General features: G+C 45.1%; 1 protein-coding gene across 4 annotated transcripts in view; it reads right to left on the bottom strand.

The window, feature by feature from the left end:
- Window positions 1-25,452, bottom strand: part of IMPDH1 (inosine monophosphate dehydrogenase 1) — a 526,992-nt gene extending 501,540 nt beyond the window's left edge. For 2 of the 4 annotated variants that reach the window (XM_086918879.1, XM_086918880.1), the window contains exon 1: window positions 24,556-24,951. In XM_086918879.1, the coding sequence (XP_086775005.1) occupies window positions 24,556-24,815 (260 nt within the window). In that variant the 5' untranslated portion in view covers window positions 24,816-24,951. Of the gene's footprint in view, window positions 1-24,555 lie in introns of all 4 variants that reach the window. The other 2 variants (XM_086918881.1, XM_086918878.1) reach the window with 2 other exon arrangements.
- Between the last annotated feature and the right edge of the window lie 2,062 nt (window positions 25,453-27,514).

The following is a 27,514-nucleotide window of genomic DNA, read 5'->3' as shown; positions in this document are numbered from 1 at the left end:
GTGACTAGTTGGTTCTTAATATTCTTACCCCTAGTATTCACGTATACTCAATGGTTCTTGCTTTGATACATGGCTACCTTTTGGTTGTGATTTTAATGCTTGATGTGTTATTTTGTATTTTGCTAATTCTGACATATTCACTTTGAAATTCTTATATAAACTCCTAAATTTATCAGGTGTCTGTGGTCATTTTTGCGCATAGTGTGGACATATGTATTTTGGGTTATAAAGTGTAATTTTCTTCTAGGACCCCTGTTACCTTTTCCCTGCTAGCTCCTGATCCGTCTGGAATAATGTGCCTGTGGTAAGTCAGGTACATGATCAGCAGTGGTGTGAAGTCACCCCCCGGATTACTGATAGTAGCGTGTAGAAACTCACCCGGTTCACGCCAAACGCGAGTCATTGGTCTAAATACGCACGCCAGGGCCCAGTGCGTGTGAGAATCGGGAAACCCAGTGACCCGGGTGAACTGCGCGCTCTATCACTGTGTGTCAAGGAGGAAGGTACTATTATCTGGGATAATTTAAGAGGGCTCTTTCACTTTTTGGTAGTCTCCGCGCCCTGGACATGGGATGGTGTAAACATGGGGTCTGTAATCTATTTTACCCTCCTAATTAGGTAGAGGGCATGCTGGTATGAAGTGTGAAAAGTGCCCTGGTCTTCTCTGTAGGGTTCCTACAACTTTAATGGGACACTTACGATACCCAGCAGTGTACACACTTTAAAGGTATTGAGATATGACTTCAAGGCAGATTAACTGTGGCAGAATGTTCAAGCATGGGTGGATTAATACGCAAATAGGTTCATTAATACGCAAATAAGTTAATCAGTACGCTTAGCATTGAAAATGCTACATATTATTGGTGATAGACTAAGATGTGATGCAGAATGTGATTACGAAGTTTATGCCCATAGCTGGGTCTGATGCATTGGCCATTCTTGGATCTCTCAAGTCGGGTTCCCCAACTGATCCTTGCCCAGCTAGAGTTTTGGCTGGGGTGGCTGAGGTGGTCTTTCCAGAGGTTACCACGATTATTATTCTATCTCTACAGACTGCCACTGTACCCCTGACTTGGAAACAGGCTAAGCTTTTACCACTTTTAAAAAAAACCTCCTTGGATCCGCTTAAACCTACCAGTTATTGCCCCATCTCTCTCCTCCCGGCACTGTCCAAGGTTTGTGAAAAGGTGGTTTTTCGACAGCTTGAGGCATATGTGGAAGCATCCGGTGTTTTAAACCCGGCGCAATCTGACTTTAGGGCCTCATATAGCATGAAGACAGCACTGGTGGAAATGGCTGAGGCTATAAGGGAATGTCTGGACACGGGCGGCAGAGCAGCTTTGGCGCTACTCGATCTCTCTGCCGCCTTCGATACGGTGCCCCACCAACTACTTCTCACTCAGCTCTCAGACATTGGCATCGTGGGCCCTGCCTGGGATTGGCTGAAATGTTTTCTGGAAGAACGCACCCAGCAGGTCTGGATTCCACCTTTTTCATCGGTTGCCAGGAATGTATCTACGGGAGTCCCAAAGGGTTCCACTTTGAGTCCTTTGCCCTTTAATATTTACCTGACTCTGTTGATTTTTCTGGCAGAGGAGCTGGGAGCAAAACTATAGCCTATGCTGATGATACCCAGCTGCTCTTCACCTGGAAAGACTCTGACCTGTCGACCGAAGGGGCCCAGAAATGTCTTGCGTTGGTGTTTCAGTGGCTTGCACTTGCTCAACTGAACTGCAATGAGGACAAGTTGGAGGTCCTTTTGTATGACCAGTTCCCTCCTGCCTTTAGAGAATCTTTGTGGACTCCTGACTTCCCCCAACCAAATTCTGTGGGCACTCCAGCCAAGAATTGGGGGGTATGGTTTAGAAAAGACCTTCGCTTCTCGACGCAAATTAAGAAACTCACCGGAGTGTGCTTTGGCACTCTTAAATCCCTAAGACGATTCTTCCCTCTGCTTCCCAGGCCAGCTTGGGAAACGGTCGCTCGGGCTCTTATCCTTTCTCGCATTGACAATGCCAATGCTCTGTACATCGGCATTCCAGGCTATCTGGTTAAAAAGCTGCAGACCATACAGAATGCCGCGGCTAGACTTCTGTTTAATATCTCCAGAAGATCAAGCGTAAGACAGCACCTGCGAGATCTACACTGGCTTCCTGTGGCACATAGAGTGCAATTCAAAGCTCTCACTCTGGCCCACAGAGCCCTGCACGGCCTTGGACCAATGCACCTTATGAAGCGTTTTGCTTTCTATGCTACGAGCAGGGCGCTGCGCTCATCCACCCAATGCCAGTTGGTGACTCCCAGATTCCGTTGGATGCGGCTGGGAGGTCAGTCCCTCTCTGTGAAAACAGCTAAAGCATATAATTCTCTTCCCTTGGAATTACGCGACATCCATTACTCTAGGTTATTTAAAAAACAACTCAAAACCTTCTTCTTCAATCTTCCAGTTTAAACTCCTTTGCCCCGCCAGGTCACGGTAACTTTGCGCGCCAGGATACTCTCGAGTAATTATGCGCGATATAAAACTTCAATAACATAACATAACATAATATCAGTTAGACTATGGTGATAGAAAACCCAACAATTTACCTATTTTTTGGTCTCAGTTTAATTGCGTTTGATTTTCTATTTCATAGTTAAAAGAAGGATCAGCAGATGTTACCACTCAATCACAATGGAAACCTAAAAGTGGTAACCCAGCAAATTTTTGAGTGACACTAAAATCATGGTGAGGCTAGGAATGCAGATTGATTGTCAGAGCTAGAAATTCAGTTCAACAATGTTAACAATGCAAGTACAAACACGTCTCCCTCATCAACAGCAAAGAGCAATGCTCAACAAACAAACCATTGTTTGTTCTCCTATTGTGGTCATATATAGAAACAGTGGGGCTTTTTGGGGCTTTCTGGGTAAAATGAAAATGGAAAATAGAGAAACGGCAAGTAACTGTTCAGTGGTGAAGAACACCAAATTGAAATAAGGTTTACCCGCCACAAACAGCGATGGCCTAAAGGAAATCAAGTTAACATAAAACAAGTTTCATGCAGCAGAGTGGATTTAAGTTTTGGATAATCCGTAACATGAATATTTTCAAATGCATTTCAAAAACTGTTGCAAGACATGGGGCTTGTCCTGTGGAAAGCACTGAGACTGAAAAACCTATGGCCTACTTAGTGACTATGTCTAAGATCCCCAGTGCACAATTGTTATTAAAGGCCACCTGCAGCCTCTGACTTCAGACTATATTTGGTACAGGTGTGTGTTGAACCTCGTGCCCTCTATGCAGCCATGCTGCATACCACTCAGATACAGCAAACATGACCTGCAAGTGGGATTTGAGTTGCAGAACTAGTGAGGGAAAATCTATCAATACATTTTGTACCCCTTTTTTTAGAGTTTTAAAAGACTGCAAACTGATATGCACCACTCCTAAAAATGATTGAAACTTTTAGCCTCTGCCTTGCCCAAGGATTAGGTGGTACATGTTTTTCTCGACCACCATCTTGCCCAAACGCAGAGGGTGTATGTGTAGAAGCCTTCCTGCCTTGACTTTGCATGGGGGATATACTTGCCCGCTACCTTGCCCAATAACGTTGTTCCTTCTTTCCCAACCCCCCCTCACTTCTATTCCATCTTGCCCAGATTTTCTTCAAATAAAGGTAATAACACTACTGCGAGACGTCTCACACCACCAGCTCTCCTCTCTGGCTGATTTTAGGTTACCACCGAGTTTTAGAGGATGGGGTCAGTCCTTTGACAAGCGGGTGGCACTAAACAGTGGGTGACTAAGTTGAAGTGGAGTTGAGATGTCCCTGTGCAAAGCTGGTGGGAATGGCCGAAGTCATGGGGTGGCATTTCCCTGTCTACCCTCTTGTAAGGAGGTAAGTGAGCTACACGTAGCTTGCTAAACCTTGCACTGCTAATTGCTAGTGATCATTTTTAAGGATGCTATCGAAGGATGTTAAGGAAATAACTTTTTGGTTTGCTAATTTCCGCCACACTCTCTATATAAGTTTCAATATAATTGCTATTTGTGCGCAGGTTTGCTACTCACTCGTATATAGTTTTGAAAATTGATCTACATCAACAACCTCATTTATGCTCCATTCCCTCACTCATTTTCTGCACACCCTCAGTCATCCTGGGTAACCCTCCTACTCACACTCTTACCCTTTTTGAACACTTTGTGCATTATCATCGGCCCTTTTACCTACTAACCAAGCAAAGTTTTTCAGTAAGTCACAAATCACAACTTGGACCAATTTTATTTAGTCCTCAGGCCTTTTTTCAGTTTCAACCGAACCCTCAATTTTGGGCAGTCATGCAGCAAAAGAATCTTTATGGGTGAGGTTACCAGATGACTAGAGATCACCAAGGGTAAAGTGACAGAGTAATGTATTTTTGTTTACCAACCCTGTGCATTCTGGGAGCTCTATTCCTGGTTCTGTTCAGCTGATTCGACTAACAGGCTTGAAAACAATGATTTGTAGACACGTTTCCCACTACTAGAGCATTGCATCCTTGGTGACATTAAGTCATGTGATAAACGTATTTAGGAGGCTGGAGTCGATGAGCAGCAGTTAATGTTTTAATTTGCTCACATTATTTATGGTACTAACCGCTCTAGCGCTCTCTGAAGAATTTCCAATCCTCTTAAGGCGGCCATATTTATGACAAGTACTGTGCTTCTGCAATAGATTCAGCCTGCCTGTCAGTTCTTTGAAAGCAGGAAGCTCTACAACGAATTACCTTTTCTCCACAAAGATCTGATTTCGTTGTATTTGAATCTGCCCAGCTCCCTGAGAGACCGCTCAAAAAGCGCTTGCCTACTTCATTCGTCGATTCTTGGGAGTTTCACTTATTTTCCGTGTTTTATAGATACGCACCCCCATTTTAATTAGGCTTCTTTTCTCAGTATCCTCAAGGAAAGGGGTACATTTCATTGGAGGCTGGAGTTGCTTAGCTTTAGTTAGTGGTTATCTTTTTCCACACAGTTTTTTAGACTATGCGCTCTAGTGCTCTGTGAAGACACACTCATGCGCCTAAAGTGGACTATTTTTATGACATACACTGCTCGTGCGCCCAGCAGTTGCCTTGGCGGCGCGCTAAAGGCACTCCAAAGGCATGCCCATCTGAGCCCAGACGATGCACAGCACCAGAAATATTGTCTCTCCCGCCTCAGAAAAGATCTGCTGTTGCACTGAGGACTACTTGAAAATCAATCGCTCAAGATAGTTTTAGTCTCAGTGCCCTCCCCTTCACAACGAGAAGCATTATTTATGTCTTTGTAGTCTCCTGTGGCCCTTTTAGATCAAACCTTTGTCCTTCCCTAGGGCACCACTTACTGAGGGCATACCGAATCACAACAGCAATCTGACTCCTAATACTAAATGGACTTCATTAACAGCCTTCTTCATTAATGTTAGATCTTTGCCCAATCGGAAACTGGCAGTGTATGAATGTGTTAAGAACTAGGGGCCAGATGTAGGTTGACATTTACCGACCGGTAACGGCCGATTCGGCCGTTACCGACCGGTAAATGGCTATTCTAGATGTAGGTGGGCTATTTTACCGATTCGGTAAATTTACCAAATCGGTAAATGTACCGAATCGGTAAAATACCGAATCGGTATTTTTACCGATTCGGTAATTTTGAAATGTAGGTGGGACTCTTCTGAGTCCCACAGGCCTTACCGAATCGGTATTTTACCACACAATCCAATTGGGTGGTAAAATACCAATTCCAGGTGTGCATGCACACCCATGGCATGTGACAGACGGACATGCCCTTAGGGCATGTCTGTGTGCCACATGTCACACATGCCTTAAATCGGGGTGCTAGAGGGTGTCAAAGTGACACCCCCTGCACCCTTGCAAAATTCGGTATTTACCAAATTGGTAAATACCGATTCGGTAATGCCCATTGATTCCTATGGGCTTCAATGCTTCATAGGAATCAATGGGCATTACCGAATCGGTATTTACCGATTCGGTAAATATCGATTCTTACAGAATCGGTAATTCAATTACCGATTCTTTCTACATCTCCCCCCTTTTTACTGATTCCTAAATACCAAATCGGTAAAATTCGGTATTTATGAATCGGTAAAATATACTTACCTACATCTGACCCTTAAAGCCTAAAATCCTTTTTATCGTGGAGACTGGGCTGAATAACTCCTTTGGCCCTGACTTAGTGGAAGCCATTCTCTGTACCTATGCCATCATACTCCACGATAGATGCACCACAATGGGAGGCGGGAATGTTGTTACCCTTTGTTATGTTACAAGATTCTATTGTTAACACGGATGTTCCCAGTGTGGAGGGATTTATTTTCAAACTCAGTATCTTTCCCACGGTCTAAGTAACTGGGGCCCTTATATATCTTCCAACTGGCCTCAAAACTGACTTCACTAAATCTATTACCCAATACCTCAAACCTTATGTTTTGAAAGTTGCTAACTCATTCTCTTAGGTGGCCTGAAGTATTACTGTGATGATTACCTTAATTCTGATACACGAACCTCATCAATACTTGGTCTCACCTAGAAAGTAATTCCGCCCACCCATTCAGCTGAACAAACAAGAGATACATTATTCACTAACAATGAACTTATTTAATTGAAATCACCCTTACCTCCAAGCTGTGGTACTAACTCAGTCCAAGATTTCTCACTCTTCCTAACACCATACCATCTACCTTCGCCCTTAGGCCACGACCAAGTAACACAACTAAGAACAGCACTGCAACGGAACACCTGGAAATCACTGTAATAAACTGAATCCAATGACACTAATTTCAGTGTTTGATTGCATCTGCTCTTGACACCATCGCCCCCTTCAGGGGGAAGGCCATACATCGACCCCAGCCAAGTGCACCCTGGTATACTGACCATGTAAGAAATACGAGGGTAGTTGGAGAATTTCACAATTTACAAGCCAAATTATTTTATCAAGAAGCCATTCGCAACTAAACAGAGCAGATTAGAATTGTATTCTGACTATTTAAGAGCAGCTGAAATAATTTGTAGGAAACACGAGGCCAGTTAGAGAATCTTACATGACTCACAAGCCAAATTATTCTATTAAGAAGCCATTCGCAACTATCAGACCGGAGCCGATTAGAATGGTACTCTTACCATTTAAGAGAAGATAAAACTATTTTGTAAGGAACACGAGGCCAGGGAGTGAATCTCACATGACTCACAAGCCAGATTAATCTATTAAGAAGCCATCCTCAACTTACAGAGCAGAACAGCTGTCAAAGACAATTACTTCTCTAACACAGTTGCTCAATCTAACTGTCTGGCATTTGAACACTTCTTCAAAGTTAATCATTTAGTTCATGCTACTTCGACTTGGTCCATAACTTCCCACTCTCAATCTTTGGTAATGACTTGGTGAAATATTTTTGCGACAAATTCTTTAAAATAACTTTGAATTCTCACACATTTCCAATACTGACAGTCTGCTAAACAAAAATACTTAGAAGACCACGGGCACTTCCCTTCCTGAATGTAAACCACCCTCTCAAGGACTTGTTGTAAAGCTTTTAGTTAAAGTCAAATTGGGTTCCCCTCTTGACCACTGAACATCTTTCAACTACTACAGCACCTCATCACTCCTATCCTCCTTACCTCACTCTGTAACACATCTCCTTCCTCTGCAACAGTACCAACTATGTGGGGAAAAAATTATAGTCAGACCTTATTAAAAAAAAAGCCTAACTCTGACCCAAAACTTCTCTTTAATTTTAGACCCATTTCCTTCCTCCCTCTGCTTTCCAAATCCAAGAAAAAGCAGTGACCAATCATATATCTGCCTGTCTTGAAGGAAACGGATTGATAGATGATTCTCAAATCAGTTTCAGACTTGCCTTCAGAACAGAATCTTCCTTAATAATTGTCACAAACAAACTCAGAAACATCTTGGATCAAGGTCCTCCTGGTCCTCTCGGCTACATATCATATGGTGAATGTTAGATCTGGCACCTTTTGGCGTGTTTCCCCTTTCTTTTTGCTTTCTGACCTCCTGGTTTTGACTCGGTTTTTGCTGGTTTAGTGTCACTGCGCACTTTTTTACTGCTGTTCAGTGTTAAAGTGCAAGTGCTCCTGTTGTAAATTGTGTTATGGATTGGTGTTTCCATGATTGGCATATTTGATTTACTGGTAAGTCCTTAGTACAGTGCACTGAGAGTGCCAGGGCCTGTAAATCAAATGCTACTACTGGGCCTGCAGCACTGATTGTGCCACCCAGAGAAGTAGCCCGGTATTTATTTATTTATTTATTTATTGTGAAGCTTATAGAGCGCGCGGCTACCTCCGGCGGGGGTGTCCCGGCACTAGAAATGTAACTCAGACCTGCCACTGCAGAGTTTGCGCGCAGTTTGTAAACTGCAATGTCGACCTCGCAAGTGCACCCATTTGCAGGCCCTAATCTTCCCTTTTCTTACATATACATCACCCCTAAGGTAGGCCCAAGGTACCCCTGTGGGCAGGGTGTTGTGTATGCTAAAGGTAGGACATGTATTGATGTGTGTGGCCTGCCCTGGTAGCGAATTCCAGTGCATTTTGTTTTTCACTATGGAAAGGCTATCTGTCCCATAGGGTTGAATGGGAGTTTTACTTATAACATCTTATAAGCCTAACTTCCCATTGGGACAAGAAAGGGAGATGGAGTTTAGTATTCCTGGACTCAGAATGTACAAATGCATCTTATATTAAAGAAGATTGTTATGCTCTGTGTTTGAAAATACCACTTTTAGAAAGTAGGTATTGTCTTGCTTAGCCATCCTGTGCGCCTTTGCTGGGTTTCTAGATTGACTGGCTTTGGAATGACCAGAGCTGAGTATGTGCATTCTCTTCAGACAGCGGGGCAAGACAGGTGTGTCCTGTCTTTCCCGGATGAGTCAGGGCTGGGCTGATTGGACCTGGGCTGCATGTAGAGTAGTGGGAGGAGATTTCCTTGCACCTGAATGGGCCTGGTTTGCCTTGAGCAATACTGTCTCCACCTCTTGCCGGGAAGCTGGTCCAGAGAGGACAGAACTGGTTTGGACTAAGCACAGACACTCTCTGCCTGAGAGAAAAAAATCGATTTTGAGTATACATTTTGGGGCCCAAACCCCAGAACTTTAGAACTCGCTGGAATCAAGGAACCTGCCAAGAAGAAGAGCTGGAAGAGCTGCCAGGAGGAGTACTGCCCCTTTGCTTTGTTGTTGCTTTGCTGGGTTGGCCTGCAGTTGCTGCTTGTGCCTTGGGCAGTGAAAGGACTGGACTGAACTTTCTTTACTTGTGCTGAGTGCCTCCAAGGGCTTGAAGTAGAGCGTGCCTCCTGCTCTGAAGTTTCAGGGACTGCAAAGACGTCACCAATCTCTGGGTACCATTTCTGGAACCACTGTTTCAGTTGCCACAGAGAAGGGACAAGCAACAGACTCCGTCACCGACTCCGTCGCTGGCTCTGTGTCATGAAGGCACCGCAGAGGGCACCGTCTGCATCTCGCACCACAATCCTGGTCTCACCGATGACGACAACCGATGTCGCCGCCGCTGCTTGCACCGTGACCTGTGGGCGCCGCACTCTGCACCGCCTTGCTTCACTTCGCCATCCTGGCCTCACCGACGCCATCGTTGCACGCTTACCGTGACTTCCAAGACTGTATCGTGGCTTGGCGGCACCGCTCGTAAAGTCACACAATGCACCACCCCATCCCACACTGCAGTCCGGACTGACCGACGCCATCTTCCCGCAACCGGCTCTGTCACTTGCACCATGATCTGTCAGCACTGCAACGAGCACCGCCTTCACTCCGCACTGCAGCCCTGGTCTCACCAATGTCGCTGGACAACCATCACTGAGCCACTGCCTGCACTACGACTGGAGGGCACTGCACACCGCACCGCTCTGCTCCGCTTCACATCGCAACTGCGACGGTTGCCACGATCAGCCCACACCAACGTGCCGGCCGCAACACAAAAGGTACTGTTTACAAGTCTGATGAATGCCCCTGACCGACGCGGTCAGATGGAACTGTTGGATTCTGTTGTTTTCAGCGGACGGAGCTACCAACTTAAAGGGACTGTGCTTTTAAAGTATTCTTGCAAAGAGCATATATTTTTAAGTACTGTATGTTGCATTCTTATAATTTTGGTCTTGTTTTGGATATATAAAACTTTTGGATATTTTTCTGAACTGGTGTGGTGTCTTTTTGTAGTGTTTTCACTGTATTACTGTTGGTTATGTGAAAATGCTTTACATAGTGCCTCGGAGATAAGCCTGGCTGCTCATGCCAAGCTACCAAGGGGGTGAGCAGGTTTTTTGTTAGGAGTGTAACTCCCTTACCCTGACTAAGGTCCCTACCTCTGCCAACTAGAGACCCCATTTCTAACAGTGAATCAATAGATACTCTTAAAGCGTCTTTCAAACTTCATGGTCAGAAAAAATGCACTCAAAAAGTTATATCCAGTTTATAGGAAAGAGTCACCAGAGTTTCATGTTCTCTGACAAGAATGCCAAGTCCACTCTGGCGTGCCCATAGGGTCCTCCCTCAGCCCGACTCTCTTTAATGTTTAATCATCTCCTTTGGCTGATCTGGGTGTTTGGTTTTAAAATCAACACTTATGCTTACGGTACACAGATAGTTGCCTCTGTTTCCAGGGATGAGACTTTCTTCCAATCTACTTTCTGCCAGTGTATGTCCAGGGTGGTCACCTGGATGCATCTGACCTGTCTGAAGTGAAATGGGGACAATGCAGAGATCCTCCTGCTAGGCAAACCCTCCTATTTTTGGGACTCACCCTCACTGCTGGTCCAATGAGCCGGATTCTCTTCTTAATCCTGTCAGAGATGTGAAGAACCTGGGAATTCCTTTTGATGATAAGCTCTCTTTTTCCAGCGGTGGCATGCATTTGCTGCCTACCGCTGCATACACTTGGGAAGGTCATTTCCATTCCCTTGCTGCCAGCTGTTTACCAGAGGATCATATTCCAGGCTCTAATTCTGTCTCATCTGGATTACGCCAACTCTTTTCACCTTGGACTCGATTCTTAGTGGTTGCATAGGTTGCAAATTATAGAAAATGTTGCTGCCAAACTGCTTCTCAACTACCCCTGTGCACTTCTGTGTTTGGCCATCTGCACACTTTACACTGTCTCCCTGAACAAGCTTGTGTCCCTCGGGCTTTCAACAACTATGGTCCCACCTACCTTAAAAACAAGCATAATGTGTAAAGTCAATATGTCTTGTCTATGGAAGTCAATGTTTTGTAGCCATGTTGTACAGCAACACGTATAGCATGGCTAAAAGTACTTATAAAAAGCGATATGAAGCAGCCAATGCTGGTTGTGTTATAGAGCTTTATTTATTGCTCCCTGAGGCAACACGGGGTTGGCAACACAGAGAGAGAAAGGGTGGTAGACAATGACGCTGGTGGGGAAAGAATACAGAAAATCCCTAAGACATGGCCCGTTATAGTTCTGTTTTTATTGTTCCACTGAGTCAACATGGATGGAGGGTCAGAGGCAACACCGAGTGAGGGAGGGGGCAGCATGGAGAGAGGGTGGGAGGAAACACAAAGTAAGAGATTGAGGGAAACAGGCAACGTGGACTGGAGATGGAGGGCAGGAGGCAACCCAGAGGAAGGGTTGTTCGCAGAAAACCCGCAGGAAGAGAACAAACAGACAAAGGAGGGTGCATGGGAGGGGCTGAGGCAAGCAGACAAACAACAGAGGGTGGGATAAAGGTGCTGTGGACAAGCAGACAGACAAGGAAGTGTGGAAGAGAGGGGCTGGGGACAAGCAGGCAGACAAAAGTGGGTGGTCATTAGGTTTAAGGCCGGCACATAGCCAATGAAGGTGAACTGGAGGGGTTGGGGCAAGCATACAGACAAGGGGCTGCGGATAAGCAGGCAGATAACAGAGGAAGAGAAGGAGGGGCTATGGACTAGCTTGTAGACAATGAAAGGTAGGAGACAGGGGCTGTGGGCAAGAGAAGGACAATGGAGATTGGTCGAGAGGGGCTGTGGCAGCACACAGACAATTAAGGTGATCTGGAGGGGCTGAGGGCAAGCAGACAGACAATGGTAGGTGATCAGGAGGGATCAGGGGCAAGTAGACAGACAACAGAGGGGTGATGGGTGGGAGGGAATAGGGGAGTTGCACGGAGGTGGGAGAAGTTCATGAGGGAGACCACCGAAAAGCATGCACGCCCTGTGGGATAGTTTAAAAAACACAAGAAAATTGCGCCTGAAAAAAATGTGCAGTGGAAGAACACAAATATTGTGTCCAAGCTTCAGAGAAGGGACAAACACAAAAAAATTAAGGAAGCCTATGGAAGCGGACCAATAAGAAGCAAGCAAATGAGAGTTTCAATGAAGCTAAGCATGGTAAGCATTGGCCGGCCTCTAACCCCCCCCCTGTAAGATAACAGAAGGTCTTGCAAGAGACAGAGAATGCACTGCCTTAGGCGAGAACTTACAAGTTTTCCAGACACCAGCTTTCTCAGTCCTTCCGCTCTTTAACTAAAGCTCTGGCCTCAATCCTCAAAAGTAGACTTTCCAAGAAAGGCCAAAAATCCTTCTCTTGTCTGGCAGCATGCATTTGGAGCTTCCTGTCAGTAGAGATCAAACTAATCTCTAATTACCTTCTATTGCGCAAACAGATTAAAGACCTGGATTTTTAACAACTAGCCTATACAAATAATTGGCACTGAATCTGCAGCACCAGGATGCCTCTGGAGGTTTGTATGCTGTAAGGAAATGTTTTATTTTTTTGCATGATCACCCTCAAAGTTTAGGAATGATACTGCTGGTTTTCAAATCTGAAAGTGCACTGAGGCCTATTATTCAGACCTCAGTGTCAGTGCTCCGACCCTTAAAGTATATGTTTGATTGGCGTATGCCCAATTGAAAAAAAGTTACTTACTTATAATTCCCTGATATATGATGCCAGGGATTCCCAGGGCCTGTAAGTTAAATTGTCCCACCAACGCTCCAGCACTTATTGTGCCACCCTGGATGGGACAATGTGAAAACATGTCCCCCAGCCTGCCAGTGCAGACTGACAGAGCAGTTTTAAACTGCTAACTCGAATTTGCCATTTAATCTAAGGCAAAGCCTAAGCCTCCCTTTTTCATATATATAAGTCACCTTACAGCAGGGCTATCGAGAGCTAAGTCAGGGTGCTGTATAATAAAAAGTAAGCCATGTATGTTATATGTCCTAACTTAAAAAGTTCCAAATTTACATTTTTACTGCTGAAAATCTAGTAGCCCCATTGGCGAGTACAGGGTTACAAGCTGACAACTCAGCTGTGCTAACTTCTGAATGAGAGTACTAAAGCTGATACTTCAAGCTATCAAAATAATTGTCACATTAAACCCAACTTGATTTCCTAGTCGATTTTAATGTAACTTTTAGAGAAATTGTCACTTTGTTGCCCAAGTGTTCAAGTGGCTATTTGCAGACGCTGGCCACAATACATCCTTTAAACGACTCCCAGGAAAGGGTTCAATAGAGACGTGCCTTTGAAAGAGGTGTTACCTTTCCGTGGAGGAAGCCACACAGGGCGTGAGTCCAATAGGGGAAGCCACATTTGAAGGGCAAATATTGGACACACATGAGCGAGGCTGCTCTTTTGTGCAGGTAGACGAGTTGGCATCTGGGACAGACAGCAAAGACCAGTTGCTAAACCGTTTTTCCATGGTATGTAGCCACCAGTTAGTCACACCTCTAGGGTGGGCTACCAAAATCCACAGAGAGAGAGAGGGGTTCTGCCATCTTGGGAGTGGGCAAAATAGAGCACTTTCAGATAGCTAGATGCTTCACATTACAGTAAGTCGTCATCAGATGGGAAAGATCCTAGTAGTTCATTGGCTAGTAACTGCTGCATCCCCTGAGGACACTCTCTGGACATAAATAGGGCACACCTTATATCTGAACTGGAGAGAGGACCGAAGAACGACTGCTCTTTTGTTCCATCGACTTGGCAAGAGAAGCTGCACCGACCATTGGACTTTACCTGCTGATCCTTGGGCTACCAAGGAAGGACTGTGCCTGTGGTGCCTAGCTTGATTAAATTGCTCCCAAGCCCCAGACAGAACAGGTGAACTCTAAGAGTCAGTTGGCTGACTCCCAGTTACAACACCAGGGCAACAAAAGTTGAATAAGCCGTCTTGGACAGTCAGTAGCCACAATCACCTGGTTGCCACTGACCACCGACTTACAGTCAGGGACGCCAAGTCCCAACACTCAAAAGTTGCACCCAAGTGTGCTTGACCAGGGAGAGTCGTTAAAGTGCAGTTTGGTTGCCAGGGCGGACAGTAGCCTTCACCATAGAGAACCGCTGGTTTCGATGTGACTGGGGACGAATAGTCCAGTGGCAACTGGACTTTTACTGGACCAAAGTGACTTTAGGGACACTGACCCCTGCGGCCAAAGTCTCCCCACCTGGACGGTTGACAGAGGATAACCCCCAGGAGGCCCCTGTAGACCACACATCATCCTCAACATCTTACAGCATCTTAAGCAGCCTGTATCTTTTTCATCAGGATCACTCCATTAAAGTCTAAGGCGGTACGCCCATAGAGCCTGGAGCTAGACTTGAGACTGCTTTGGTGACAGGGTAACTGTTCTACAATTCCTTACTGACCTCCTTTCACTCCTCCATGCTGGAGTTTGTCGCCCAAAGTGGGCCAGAATAGTTGAAAAAGACTTTATAAAAGTTTTACAAAGTTTCCAAACTTCCTGCCTACCAGTGCTTGTGGAAATGTTACTTACAAAGCATTGATTCGTAATTTGCTTAAAAATATATATATCTCCGGAACCCTTCGGTTGACTTTGTTCATTTTTGATGTATAAACATCCATAAGATTTATTTTTATTAATTGGTGTGGGATTTCTTTCATGTTACATGACTTTCTTATTTTGTTGTTTTGGTGCTTCTAAATGCTTTACACTTGTTCCTTTGTTTAAGCCTCACTGCTCAAAGTCACAGCTTCCCAGGGTTGAGCTAAGGTTTAACAAACAAATCTGACTGGACTCAAGTAGGTATTCTGAGTGTATTACACAGTGAGGTCGCAGAACTCCACCATTTAATACGGTACTTTCTTCACATGTGCTTTACAAATTGAAATCAAATAAATAAATAAACTTAGGCAAACAAGCCATCTGGATCTCTATCAGACCCTGCTTCTGTTAGTATCTTCAAAAATAGCCTACTCAGCATCAAAGACATGTCTGAGGAAAGTAACATACTGGAAAACTCCCATGATTCAGAATCTTTCGCCCTAAAATCCTAAGACCTCCTTCATCAGGCCACTCATTAAAAAAACTCAATAAGTCTAAACCAGATACTCAGGCCAATCTCTAATGGAGAACAGATTGAAATAGCTATCCTCTCCCAGATCTTCAACTCTGTTAAAGAAAACAATTAGCTACTGGATGGTAAGCTGGGTCCCACCCAGGTCTAGGCCTTGAATCCTCCTTGATATCCATTTGGGAAGACAATGAATTAACAGTGGCCAATAAAGGACTGGCAACACTGCAACTCTTAGACATATCAGCAGCCTTTGACACCATCCACCACCAGATAGTCAAGTCTAGAAAAGCTTGTCATACAATGAAATATACTAAACTATATTGTATCAATACTGCAGGTCACTTAATCTCCACATGCGCTTACACTATTGCAATTATTGCTTCACTCTATTTCAACCTCTACCGCACCACCTTGCTAGGTCACAAGGATACCTTGGTTTGACGATGTAATCACTCCATTGGTATTTTGTTTGCGGCTATGAGACTTTTGTTTTTGGTATATTTTATGTTTTTGGCCAAGGTTTTCCCTACTTTGTTACTATTGCAGAGTTTACCTGTGTTCATTAAGTCAACCTGCGCCCTTTTACTAAGAAATTGATTGTACTCGAATTGAATTGAGCCGAGTTTGTTTAGGATCTCCGAGCCTCTGGTATGTCTGAGCTGTGTAAGGTATGGGTACGTGTCTCTGTCTCCAATGCCTTGAGGTGATTAGATATTTCTTTGTTTTTGGTGGACATAAGGTGAATCAGTGTGCCTCTCAGGGTAGCCTTGAGGGCATCCCATCTTATGGTGGGGGATGTGTCGCTGGGGGGGGTTATCTTTCAGGCTTTCAGGATGTTTTCAATGCCTGTGCAGTTTCTACTTTTGAGTCAGTATCATCTAGTAGTTGGTCGTTTAAGTGTCATTGTCTGGGAGGGGGTGTTGGGTTGTTGAGGGACAATTGCGCGGTCACCATGCACGATCATAGAACCCTGTCAGTTCAATTTTTGGGGTGTGTGCAAGTTAGAGAAGGGATTTGCTCACTAGAATATATTCTATTCTCGAGAAAGAGTCGTGAGGGGATGAGTAGAAGGCATAATCGGATCCTGTGGGGTTGTAAAGGCACCATATGTCTACTAGATTACTGTTGTTAAAGCAGAGTTTCATCTGTTTGTCAGAGCTGTTACCTACAAATGTTTGTGGATGAGGTCCCGTCAAGGTTCCCATCCATTGAGAGGTTGAAACCTCCACCCAGACTCACACTCAAGTTATTCAGGAGTTCGATGAGTTGTTTGTCTATGTCTTTCTAGAAAGTTACGGCATTGTCGTTTGGTGTGTATATATTAACTATATGGCTAGAGCCTGAGCAAGATGGCCGCTTAAGTCGACTGCTCGGCTCCCAGCCTGCAGCCTAAGGGAAACGGAACACAACGGATTGATTATGCGACTTGTCCTGTTGCCATAACCACAATCAGAATATATCAGCAGTCCTGATGTGCTGCCTGCAGCCCGTATCTGCCAAGTTTTTGAGTTGATTACCGGACAGGCGCATGGAGAGAGTGAGGAACAAGATGGCAGTGGCCATCCACGACTCCGGGAGGCATTGAATTGCCCATCCCATGGGTCCATGGCTGCTTCCACTCCCTTTGGCAACCTCAAGCAAAAGTAAGGAGGAGAGTTAGTGTGAGGTCTGACCGTAATCCCACATCCTGGGTGGAGTGGGAATGGCAAAGAGGAACCACATGAAACCTCGGCTCGTTATGAGTTCCAGGTTCCATAGGTCGTCGAGCTTAGTCAGAGCAAGGCTTCAGGCTCGAGTCGGACGAGGCCTGATCGAGCTTTCAATGGCTCGCCCACCTCTGTACATACCAGCCTGTCACTGAAGCAGTTATCCAAATGGAGTCTGTTTAAGTCGTCTCGGGACCACCAAGTGCTGCATTTGGATAAGAAAAAGGGGTGTTTCAATATTTCAGTGTCAGGTCCCTATTGCAAGGTCAGGACTAGGGCCATGTGAACAGCACTATCTATTTATGTCCCAGGCAACTGCACACACTGACTCTCAAGATACATGGCAAACTTTGGAAACATTCATCAAGTTATTATGGGCCATATGTTTAAACACATTTTCCCATAGACAAAGATGGGTAAAACCCTTTGATACATCTGGCCCAATATGATGTATTTTGAAAAGTAACTGGTTAGAACATCTAGAGTACTAAGCTTGTTGGTGTGCACTAAAATGACAAGGAGCACACTTGCACTAAAAATGACTGGCAGAGCACCAACCTTACACTCTAGGACACTCCTTATCAGTTATACATTTCTTTATTCAGCGCTTGCAGCTGTAAGTTACAATTGCAAAATTAAAGCTTGACATTGTATTCATCTTAGAAAAATGAAACATTGAGCATACACTGGCCGGGATTCGAGAATGTGACCTCCATGGTACGTACGGTACGTGATGGGCTCCACTCCGACTGGGAACCGAAACCGGCCCTGACAAACTGCTCGGCCGGTCCCCCAGGGGTGAGGTGGGGACCGAGTTGTTTGCTAGGGCCGGTTTCGGCCTATTTTGTTAGAGGCGGCCGATATTGCCGGCCCCCTTAACAAAAATGGCCTCTCAGGGACCCAAAACCCGCCCCCACCCGCCCTGGCGGCCCACCAGGGAAACGCCCGGTACCCGCTACAGCCAGTCCAGACAGAGCTGAACTCCTGCTTTATGCGCTTTCAGTGAGTATAAGTCACCCCGAAATTTCTGAGTTAAAGCACAGCTCTCCGTTGCTTCATAGCTGGGCATTGTGTAAAATAAATAACAAATGGACTCACTTTATATACTGCAGGTCCATAAAAACATGCGGTCAGCTCAGCCCATCGTGATGAGACCGTTGGATGCAGGTAGCTGTCTAGGGCAGGTGGTGCTGGATTTGTTTGCAAATCAAACATCGGAATGTTTCACGGATCTGAAAAATGCTCATGTGGCACCATTTATAAGCAGCTGGAGGGATGGCAAAATCCTGAAGGATTTGAATACAAGGGTTCATTTCCCTTGGCATGCAGCTCAAGGATCTTCACAAACTATCACACCAGAAGACAAAGGTAGACATATTTTTACAAGCACCTCATTACCAAATATTTGAAATCTGGAGAAAGAAAACACAGCCTGATTTACAAAGATTTAGTTATAAGTAGGTTCAGCGTATTCTAGAAGTACTCCATCTTACTTCTGAATTAAGGAGTAAGCCCGGAATACTATGGGAGTAAGTCACAGTAAAATATTTAGGAATCTGTCTGAGGGGTATCCGACTTACAACAAGGTGTCCGGATTCAAGCCTGATTTCCAGATTACCCACAAAAGATCATGTTACATGCAATTAATTTAATCAAACCACTTTTACCTGGTGAGGGGTTATCCTGGAAACCTAAACTGAATACACTGTTGCCTTGGCCAACATTGAGAAGGACAGTAGCTTTACTGTCGCCTGCCTTCTACAGAGGTATGGGTTGCCAGATCTATGGAGCCGTAGTTCATCCAGTCAGCCTACAGCGTTGATTCAACCCATTATTAAGTCAGAACTACAAGTCCCAGAAAGCAACAAAAAAAAACTGGACGAGATGAAATACCCACCCATGGGTCTGTGAAGCTTGGAAGCTTTGGCCCTATAAGTATGCCCCAATGCTAGTCTGTGACCGCTATGAGCTCTTGTAATGTGTTGTCTGTCCCACTGCCCTTCAGTTCAACTTCGAGTAGTAGGAGTCCTCCTTTTGTATTTGTTTATCTGACTAGAGGTGTTTGTAAAACACAAAACTAGCTCCCAGAAGCAATGCAGCACCATGGCAGTAGGGGAGGGTGGGGGGAGGGGGAGCACGGTACAGACTAGTGATACAGCTGTGGCTAGACAACAGCTTCAAGGAGGTTAAGCTAGGGTAAGTCCCGGGTCCAAAGAGGCAAGGGGGGGTATGTATCCAGTGTGAAATCGCTGGAGAGGGGACCCGGACGAATAATGGGGACAGAGAGATGAACACAGGTGGGGAGGTCAGAGGTCCTCGTCAAGTCATGATTCCAAGAGTTCATGCCTTGGTGAGGGGGATTTGTAGGGTGGGAACGCCATCCCAGTTTCTCATTGCATGCATGTAGAACCTTTCATGGGCCTTCTCTTCTTAACAGTTTTGTATATGTAAAGTGTAGGCGGAGCTTGTCTCCGCGAGAGAACCTCCGAAAATTGTGAACTTGTCGACAAGGATGTGTGGTAATCAGGGCCTTGTAAAAGTCAAAAGTTTTTGTTTTTTTTCCGCCTGTCTGCGCTTATAGGCAGCAAATTGATCTTAGCCAAGGAAGGAGCCTTCTTAAAACTGTGGAGGCATGTGACAAGTGTGTGCCACTCCTTCTCTACCAAATAGGATGCATTTTGGCACGAGGTACCGGAATTTGTTTTCTGTGAGACAATATTTTATATTCTTGAGCTGTGTGAGCGCGTGTCAGGCTGTCACGGGAACTGAATGTGAGTTGGTTCTCAAGGTGGGATTTTGTTTTTTTGCCACCTATCACAAGTTTGTTAGGAACTCTTTCATTGCATGAGAGCTAATAAATAAAATGGACATTTGTATGATGAGAAAGGCACACGTTCTCACTAAGACTTAATAGGATCCACATTTAGCCTATTCCAAAGCTGTCTTTCACTGGAAGCAGGGCCAACATTGGTTATTGCTTAGAGAGTTGGAAGCTTATCCCTCTAACCACCAAAGTCATCTAGGGGTTTATAAACAACCAGGCTTACAAAATTCTAGTTTTGTGCTCTAGAGAAAGTGCTGACACCAAGGAAGATGCCTGTTGGTATACAAGTCTTACTGGTGTTTGCATTGTGCACAACCTGCCATTAGTATGGCATCAAAAGGCTTTCAAGGGCCCAGAGATGACTGTCCAAATGGTTCTATCAGGATTGTAAACGAGAATGTTGCTATATACGGGTAAAGTGTCAAGTAAACTTTCTGCTAAGTGTACATTCCTCTGTTTTCACTCCATTCACACAAAGGAAGTGTTCCTGCTTCCAAAGTTGACTTGCTGAAGAGAACTGTCATATTCATTTCATTCCCAGTTTCAATCTCCAGCAGTAGGTGGACCAGGTCATCCTAGGAATACATCTTGGAGAGTTGGGCCAGTCATCACATTCCCACACGCTGTAAGGACAGAGGCAGCAGGAACCCTGTGGATCCCCCATGTGGCTGTTTTGCTGACGGATTTTCTGGAATTCTTCGCATCTGATAGATCTGATTTGACAACAGGGATAAGACCCTCTGCAGGTCATGTTTGATCCTCTGACCTGCCCCAGCAATCAATGAGGTGGAAACTGTGGCTGTTCAGTCATGTCACTGTCAGTAGGTTAACTAATGAAGAGAAAGGTTACTGGCAGGCCTTTGTACCTCGGGCACGAATTCGTTCCTCTAGAGGGTTGAACGCCTCACTGCTGGTCATGGAATAGGCTGTTGCATTGCATGTATTCCTAAAGTGTTTAAGGGGCCCTCTGTCATGGTTTTACTTGGGAAATGCATGTTTTTTTAATTTAGCAGCAGATGGGGGTCGCAGTGGAACTGTAGAAGTAGGTTGTATCCACAATACGTGTAGATATTCGCTAGGTCAAAAAATTGATCAAAATGTGTTTGATCAAACTTTTTTAAAGGAATCAGCCTAAAATGATGCAGAATTGAATGCACCTTTTTCACCCCAACGCAGATTAGACGTGATATGACCAACAAGTGTTCTCCAGAATGGTACATTGTTCAGAAAGCTTTAGCTAGGACACTCAGAAGTGGGCTTAATGCACCAACTGTGGTCTCCAGAAATAGACACGATACACAAAATAAAAAGATAAGGCCTTTCGAAATGGATTCAGTTCTAAAGACATTCAGCTTTCTTGGCTTATTATTTTCAGTTAAAATCATTTACAGGATTTCCGCCTATGACCCGAGCCAATTGATGAAAGTATGTTTCCAGTGCCATTACATTTTCAGTTTCAAGACACATTTTCCCTTCGCCTGAACGCAGAATATGCTTTCTCATCAGCTAAGCACAACTTACATTCTCTCAGAGATGGCTCTTCCTTTGATCCGAATACAACTCACCTGACCTGTCCAGGACAAAATCAGCCAGGTGGCACTCTCGAGGGCATACACATAAGCCGGGTTTAGTCTGCAAGCTGAGCACAGCGTGGAGGATTTGGGACAGTTCATCCTCTGGCAGCTCGTCTCACCTTCTGTCTCCCCTAAACACGACTTTCTAGTTCAGTAGTTACATCTTATAGAACTGTCTTACCGTACTTACTCTTATTTTAAATGATTAAAATGCATGACATATTAAATATTTCATAACAATTTGGCAGACAGTAAGGTGTGCTGAATGGGGACGTAAAAGGCAATGCTGTGATCCATGATAAGAGCAGTAGCCTTGTTAAGAAGGATACTATATACATATATGTGCAGTAGACTTGTTAAAAAGAGTACTTTATACATATCTATGCACAAAGTTTGTGAACAACAAACTTACTGGTATACATGCAACACTGATTAGATACAGAATTTTTTTCATTTGCAGACAAACTAGAAAGGTATGTGGAATCCAGAGGTGGTTGACGTTTCAACCCCATCAGGTTATTTATTGGCTTTCCTAATACACAAGGCTAATACACAAATGGGAACCCTAGAAGGGTAGAGAGGTCCTCGAATGGAGAGGATGGAAGGGATATGTCCTCCCTGTCGTAGATTCAATAAACACAAAAAGTATCCCTCGGGAACCAAAGCGGTTCCTGTGGAGAGAAAAAGGCTAAGGGTGAATGATGTGTGCATACAATTTGCACGTGAGAACATTTTAATTTAAGGAAGGCTGTATACTTGCCACAGCGTTTTCAGGGAATTACCCAGTATTAAAAGGGGCATCTACTTTCACGGGGGCCCTGTAGTCACACATTCATCAAGAGTCCCTTCCCTGTGGTCAACCTACTGTTCACTCTGCTCCCCTGCTTGCATGCACACATCATTCACATCTTTGGGGGAATTGACTTCTTTCACTACCCACACTGACGAAAGCCCAGGACCTAAGATAGGCCGTTAGGTAAGGGATAAAACATGTTGGTGCTTTAGGGTCATAGGACGATCCCATTTTTATAGCCCTACATATATTTTTTAATCTACCCTCCCACTCTACGAATAAATGATACTTTTGGAGTGGGAGAAGAATTTTATCTTTAAGGTTACGCTCCCATACACCAAGTCTGCATAAGTGCTCCCTGAAATATGGTTGAGCCCATAGACCTTTAGGAGTTGGGTTGAACCCGATGATGAAGCATGACACTATTAGAGTGAGTGAGGGTTATATTAAGGAAAGGATCCCTTTTCCTTCCCACCCAAAATAACGGGTTTGCGTGCAAACCATCCCTTAGCCTTTTTCTCTTCCACAGGTACCGCTTTGGTTCCCGAGGGGATACTTTTTGTGTTTATTGTATTTATTGGCTTTTATCAGGTACCATGTTTGAATATACATCAGCATGTACAACAGTAATACCTAGGGGAATGAGAGGAGAATGAGAAATGACTGAGAGCCTGATTATAAGTATGGTGGTCCTAACGCGGACAGTGCAAAGCACCGTCCGCTGTAGGAACGCCAAACTTGTGGTGTGACCGCCTGCCAGATTAGGACTTCAATCCTGGTTTGGAGTACGGCCTGACAGCAACAGTCTGTTAGCTCACAGAAGAGCCTAAGATGCAGACCGCCGCTCCAAAAGCGCTGACTACACCTTCCTACAAGGTGTGGTATACATGCCACACCATGCAGGAACTGAGGGTGCAAATCCAAGGGGGCACTACATGTGCCCCCCTGCATGGACCCCTGGGCCCAGAGGCAGACCTTTTAGGGCCTCCTTAGTTGTCTCATTGCCACCTGTTTCATGGCGGGCTCGATCGCAACTCGAAATATGCTCGGTGGTCCCACTGCGGCATCTTCAGCATATGTCTGCCTCTGACCGCTGCGCGAACGCAGTGGGATCCTGGATCCTTACCAGCCACAGCAGTCCTGTGGCAGGCCAACTGCCACAGTCATTTTAACGCAGGCGGTCCCGCAGTGCGGCCGTGGTCGGACCGCCAAAACAGGTTCAGCGGTCCGAACTCCTAATCAGGCCCTAAATCTTCAGAATAATTCTGAAATACACAATTGGGGCTTTAGCAGGGACAACATTATTTCAATAGTCCTGATGACATCAACTGTATTGGTAACCTGTCCTGCTCGGGAAAGAAGAAGTAAAACTTTGCTTGCGGTAGTAATTTATCTATTTCAGAAAAATGTTGTAGGACTAGCATGAAAAATTATTACGCTTTTATACCAACTATGGATCAGCCAGATGATGATAGCTGTCTCACCTCCTCCTAGGGAACAGCCATATTCTTTACATTACAGTTAGCAACTTCAAGTGATTTTAGATTGCTTCCCTTCCATGTATGGTTCAGAGACCCTGGAATGGCGTGCCTTCCTAACAAGAGAAAGTAGAGATCTTCCCAACCAAGTGTCCCGTAGCTTGACCACAGTACCTCCATCTTTATGGAACTCCATTGACCTGCTCCGGAGGTTCAGACGCTCTTTAACAAAGCCTCCTTGCACATAAGAGGCTGCAATTAGCTACTCCTGCTCCTTTAACATGGCATCTAAAACTCCCTGGTGGACTAAGGGACTCTAAGATCCAGTCAACTTTATCAATTTTTCTTACGAATCCTTCCTACTAAACCCTGTCCGCGGTGGTCTAGAATAATGTACCACTTGGACTGCATACTATGAAGGCTCTGTTAAAGTTTAGGAACAAACAGAAAACCCAATTCCAATGTGCGCCATGGGGGATATTTTGTGAGCTGATGACATAGTAGTGCCCACACAGGCTTAGGACACCCATCAAATGTCATGTTAAGATGACTAAACTGAATTAAAGTGAAGAAGCAGTCTGAACAATCAATAGTCTAGATCACGGTTAGAACTTATGCAGATACAGTGGAGTTGAAATGCCCAGAATAAAGCACCTTGTAAGCTACCTATGTTCCTCTCCTTTCAAAAGATTAGATTAAGGATGTTATTACCAATCAGGGAGACTAATGAGTCCATCTAGGAAAATCTTGGCTGCTCATTTAATATCATCTGACACCAACCATGATCAACCCAAGATGTTTGCCTTCATGCATCAATCACACCCAGACCAGGCTCCTCCTTCTGAAGTTTGAGTGCATCATATCTTACCTCTCAGGCTCATAGCCTGCCTGCAGGCGGGTGGCAATGTACCGCTGGGCTGCAGTTTCATGCCCATGTGGGTGCAATGGAGAGAAGCAGTGCAGGGCAGGCACACAAGGCTGTGCTGGGGGTGACAATGGTGGTGGCTCCTGAACGTCCCCAACAATTAGGCGATAGTCATACAGCGACTGTGGCGCTATCCGTTGCTGGGACCCTGCCAGCTCCTCTTCTTGGTTAGCGGGGAAGCGATTGTACCGATACCCATCCATAGCCCACTGAGCTACGCGCAATGCAAACTTCTGTGTACTTTTTGCAGGTGGAATGGCGTAATCCAACACAAGCTTCCTTCAAAAAATATTTCCAAATCCCCTAAAATATTGTGATATATTAGTTGAACATTCGTTTTCCTGTGATCATCCTCAGAAGTCCTGTTGTTTTTCTTGCACGAAGTTTGTAGTTCATTGTAAAGCAATGTGTGCTATGGGAGGGGAGGATGGTGGGACGAACTTGTGTAAATATGTTTTGCAAAAAAAAAAAAGTTCCACCAGGAAAATTGGACTCTTACCCGGTCCTGCTCTCTGGGGGCACGTCGGCCCCCTTGCTCCACCCAGAGTGCCCTCCGCTGCCCTCCTCCAGGGGCGTCTGTGACGGAAGGGGAACGAAGCCTCAACAGCCGAGGAGGAGGGCTGAGGCTGCTGTCAGCTCGCCCTGGCTTCCAAGCCCCCTCTCCTCTCCTCTCAGTCTCCGGGCTGCAAACGTCAGTTTGCCAAAGAGGATTGGGCTCTTCTGCGTGTAAGCTGCAGCTAGCTGGGGAATTTGCACACTTGCAGTTTCCCTGCCCTCTTTTGCTTACAAGCAGTCAGCGTCACGCTGGGTCTCCACCCACAGCTCACACCGCAGCAGAAATAGGTGTCAGGGAGGTAAACAAAGCAGAGCTGCACCTGAGAGTGAACTCCAGACCGTGGCCGCGCGACACGGGCGAGGAACTCGACGGAGCAGGACGTGTCATTAATTGCTCTCTGAAGAGAGGGCGCGCGGCCACGTGCAGGCTGGAGGCACGCGGGCTGGAGAGTCCGGAGGCAGACTTCAAGGTCTGCACTCGGGCATGCACGGCGGCTGTCGCACGTTCCCACCCTCTGGGGTTTGGTAACTTTATTAGCTCTACGTAGTATCAACAAGTCACCATTCGGCCTCTCGAGGCAGCGTGAACATGCAGAATTGCGAAGAGCATATTTAACAGTGTTCAGGAAATAAACAGTTTATGCAACACGATGTAAATATATATAAAATAAAATATAGCGTTTAGTAGCACTGGTTTGCCCTTTTCCAAGCTGTTAGTCTTGCTAGAGAGGAGGCTGGGGTGCAGCTAAACGGAGGAAATTGCCCACGATCACACAATTAAAGAAGCTATGATTAGCCATAGGTTTTTTGTCCACACGGCATCAAGCACTGCGTTTTCAAGAGTCCGTTTTACTTCGTAAAGTGCCTAAGTTAAGTATGTTACAGAATGAGAAATAGTGATACAGTTCACTGATACCCTAAGAAAGGGAGTCATGGCGACGGCAGGGAACAAATAGGTTAGTAATTACAATTTACAAAGCAGATTTTATTATCTTTTTGTTTGTTGCTGAGACTAAGATGGGCTGAAAAGGCGGAAATGTCTGGGGTGAGAGAATTCCAGTGTCTTGTGGGAGCACTTAGTATAATGTGTCCCAAAGCCCAAGCTCTCCAAAGCCTGGGTACCACAAGACTATTGGCTGCGGCTGAACAGAGGAATCTGGAGCAGTGCTTTAAATGGTCAGGTACTAGCTGGTACTGAGTATCTCTACATGTCTTTACTTTTAGAGGGAGAGTACCTGCACTTCTCACCACTACTGCAATGCATTTATTGGAAGAGTTCCTGCACTCATTAGGAGCAACCAGGGCATTGTGGCTGCCTGCCCGTCTATATTTCCATATACAACACTAATCTTGATGGGCAACAGTGTGAAATAAAAGAATAAAATAGGGACTGACGATAGTAAGGGCCAGTCCTTTACCTGGCTATATGGCAAAGGCAATGTGCCATGAACACTGGCCGTTTGGCAACTGGCAACCAGTGTAGGCAGAGCAGATGGTCTGTGATAGATGACGAAGATCAGTGATCAGGCGACCAGCAGCCTTCTGTAGGTTCAAGAGGCACTGATTGTTGTAGTTTGGCAGATCTAGGAATTTGAAAAATTGCAATAGGCAATTCTTGCTGTGATAATCGACACAATAACAGTTTTGTGATGGTTAGGTGACAGGAGAGCTTTAACTTTCTGAAGAATACGATAAGAAAAAAAGCAACAGACTGACCATTTGTAACATGGCCAGAGAATGTTATTGATGTGTCAAAAGTAACGAAGAAGTTGTGGGCTGAGATCACTGGCTACAGGGTAGACACCAACTCCGGAGGCCACCACGCTGAGGACCAAAATGAGGGGAGCCCTCCAAAGATCAAATTTCAGTTTTGTCACTGTTCAGTTTATGTTGGCCCTGCCATCCTAAGCATGGTTTTCCTCGAACTTTTTGCCTTAGAAACGCCTTGTTTTGCTGACATTATTTTTGCTAGCCTTAGGACTCTGCACACTTTACCACTGCTAATCAGTGCTAAAGTGATTGTGCTCTTTCCCAAAAACATAGTAGTATTGGCTTATTATACCCAATTGGCATATTTAATTTACTTGTAAGCAAAGTGGGACTCCATGTGCCCAGTGCCTGTAAATTAAATGCTACAAGGGGGTCTGCAGCAATGGTTGTGTCACCCACTTAAGGAGCACCTTAAACAAGGCTCAGGCCTGCCTCTCCCGTGCCTGTGTGTGCAATTTTAAACTGCCATTTCGACCTTGAAATGTAAACCTTTTGACAGTCCCACACCTTCCTTTTTAATACATGCTAGCTTACCCGTCGCACGTTGCTGCGATCTCAGAAGAAAGGAAATTTAAGG

This window comes from Lissotriton vulgaris, chromosome 1_1, assembly GCF_964263255.1.
Source record: "Lissotriton vulgaris chromosome 1_1, aLisVul1.2, whole genome shotgun sequence".
NCBI lineage: Eukaryota > Metazoa > Chordata > Amphibia > Caudata > Salamandridae > Lissotriton > Lissotriton vulgaris.
The sequence above is the reverse complement of the archived record's forward strand: the minus strand, read 5'-3'. Positions and strand labels throughout refer to the sequence as shown.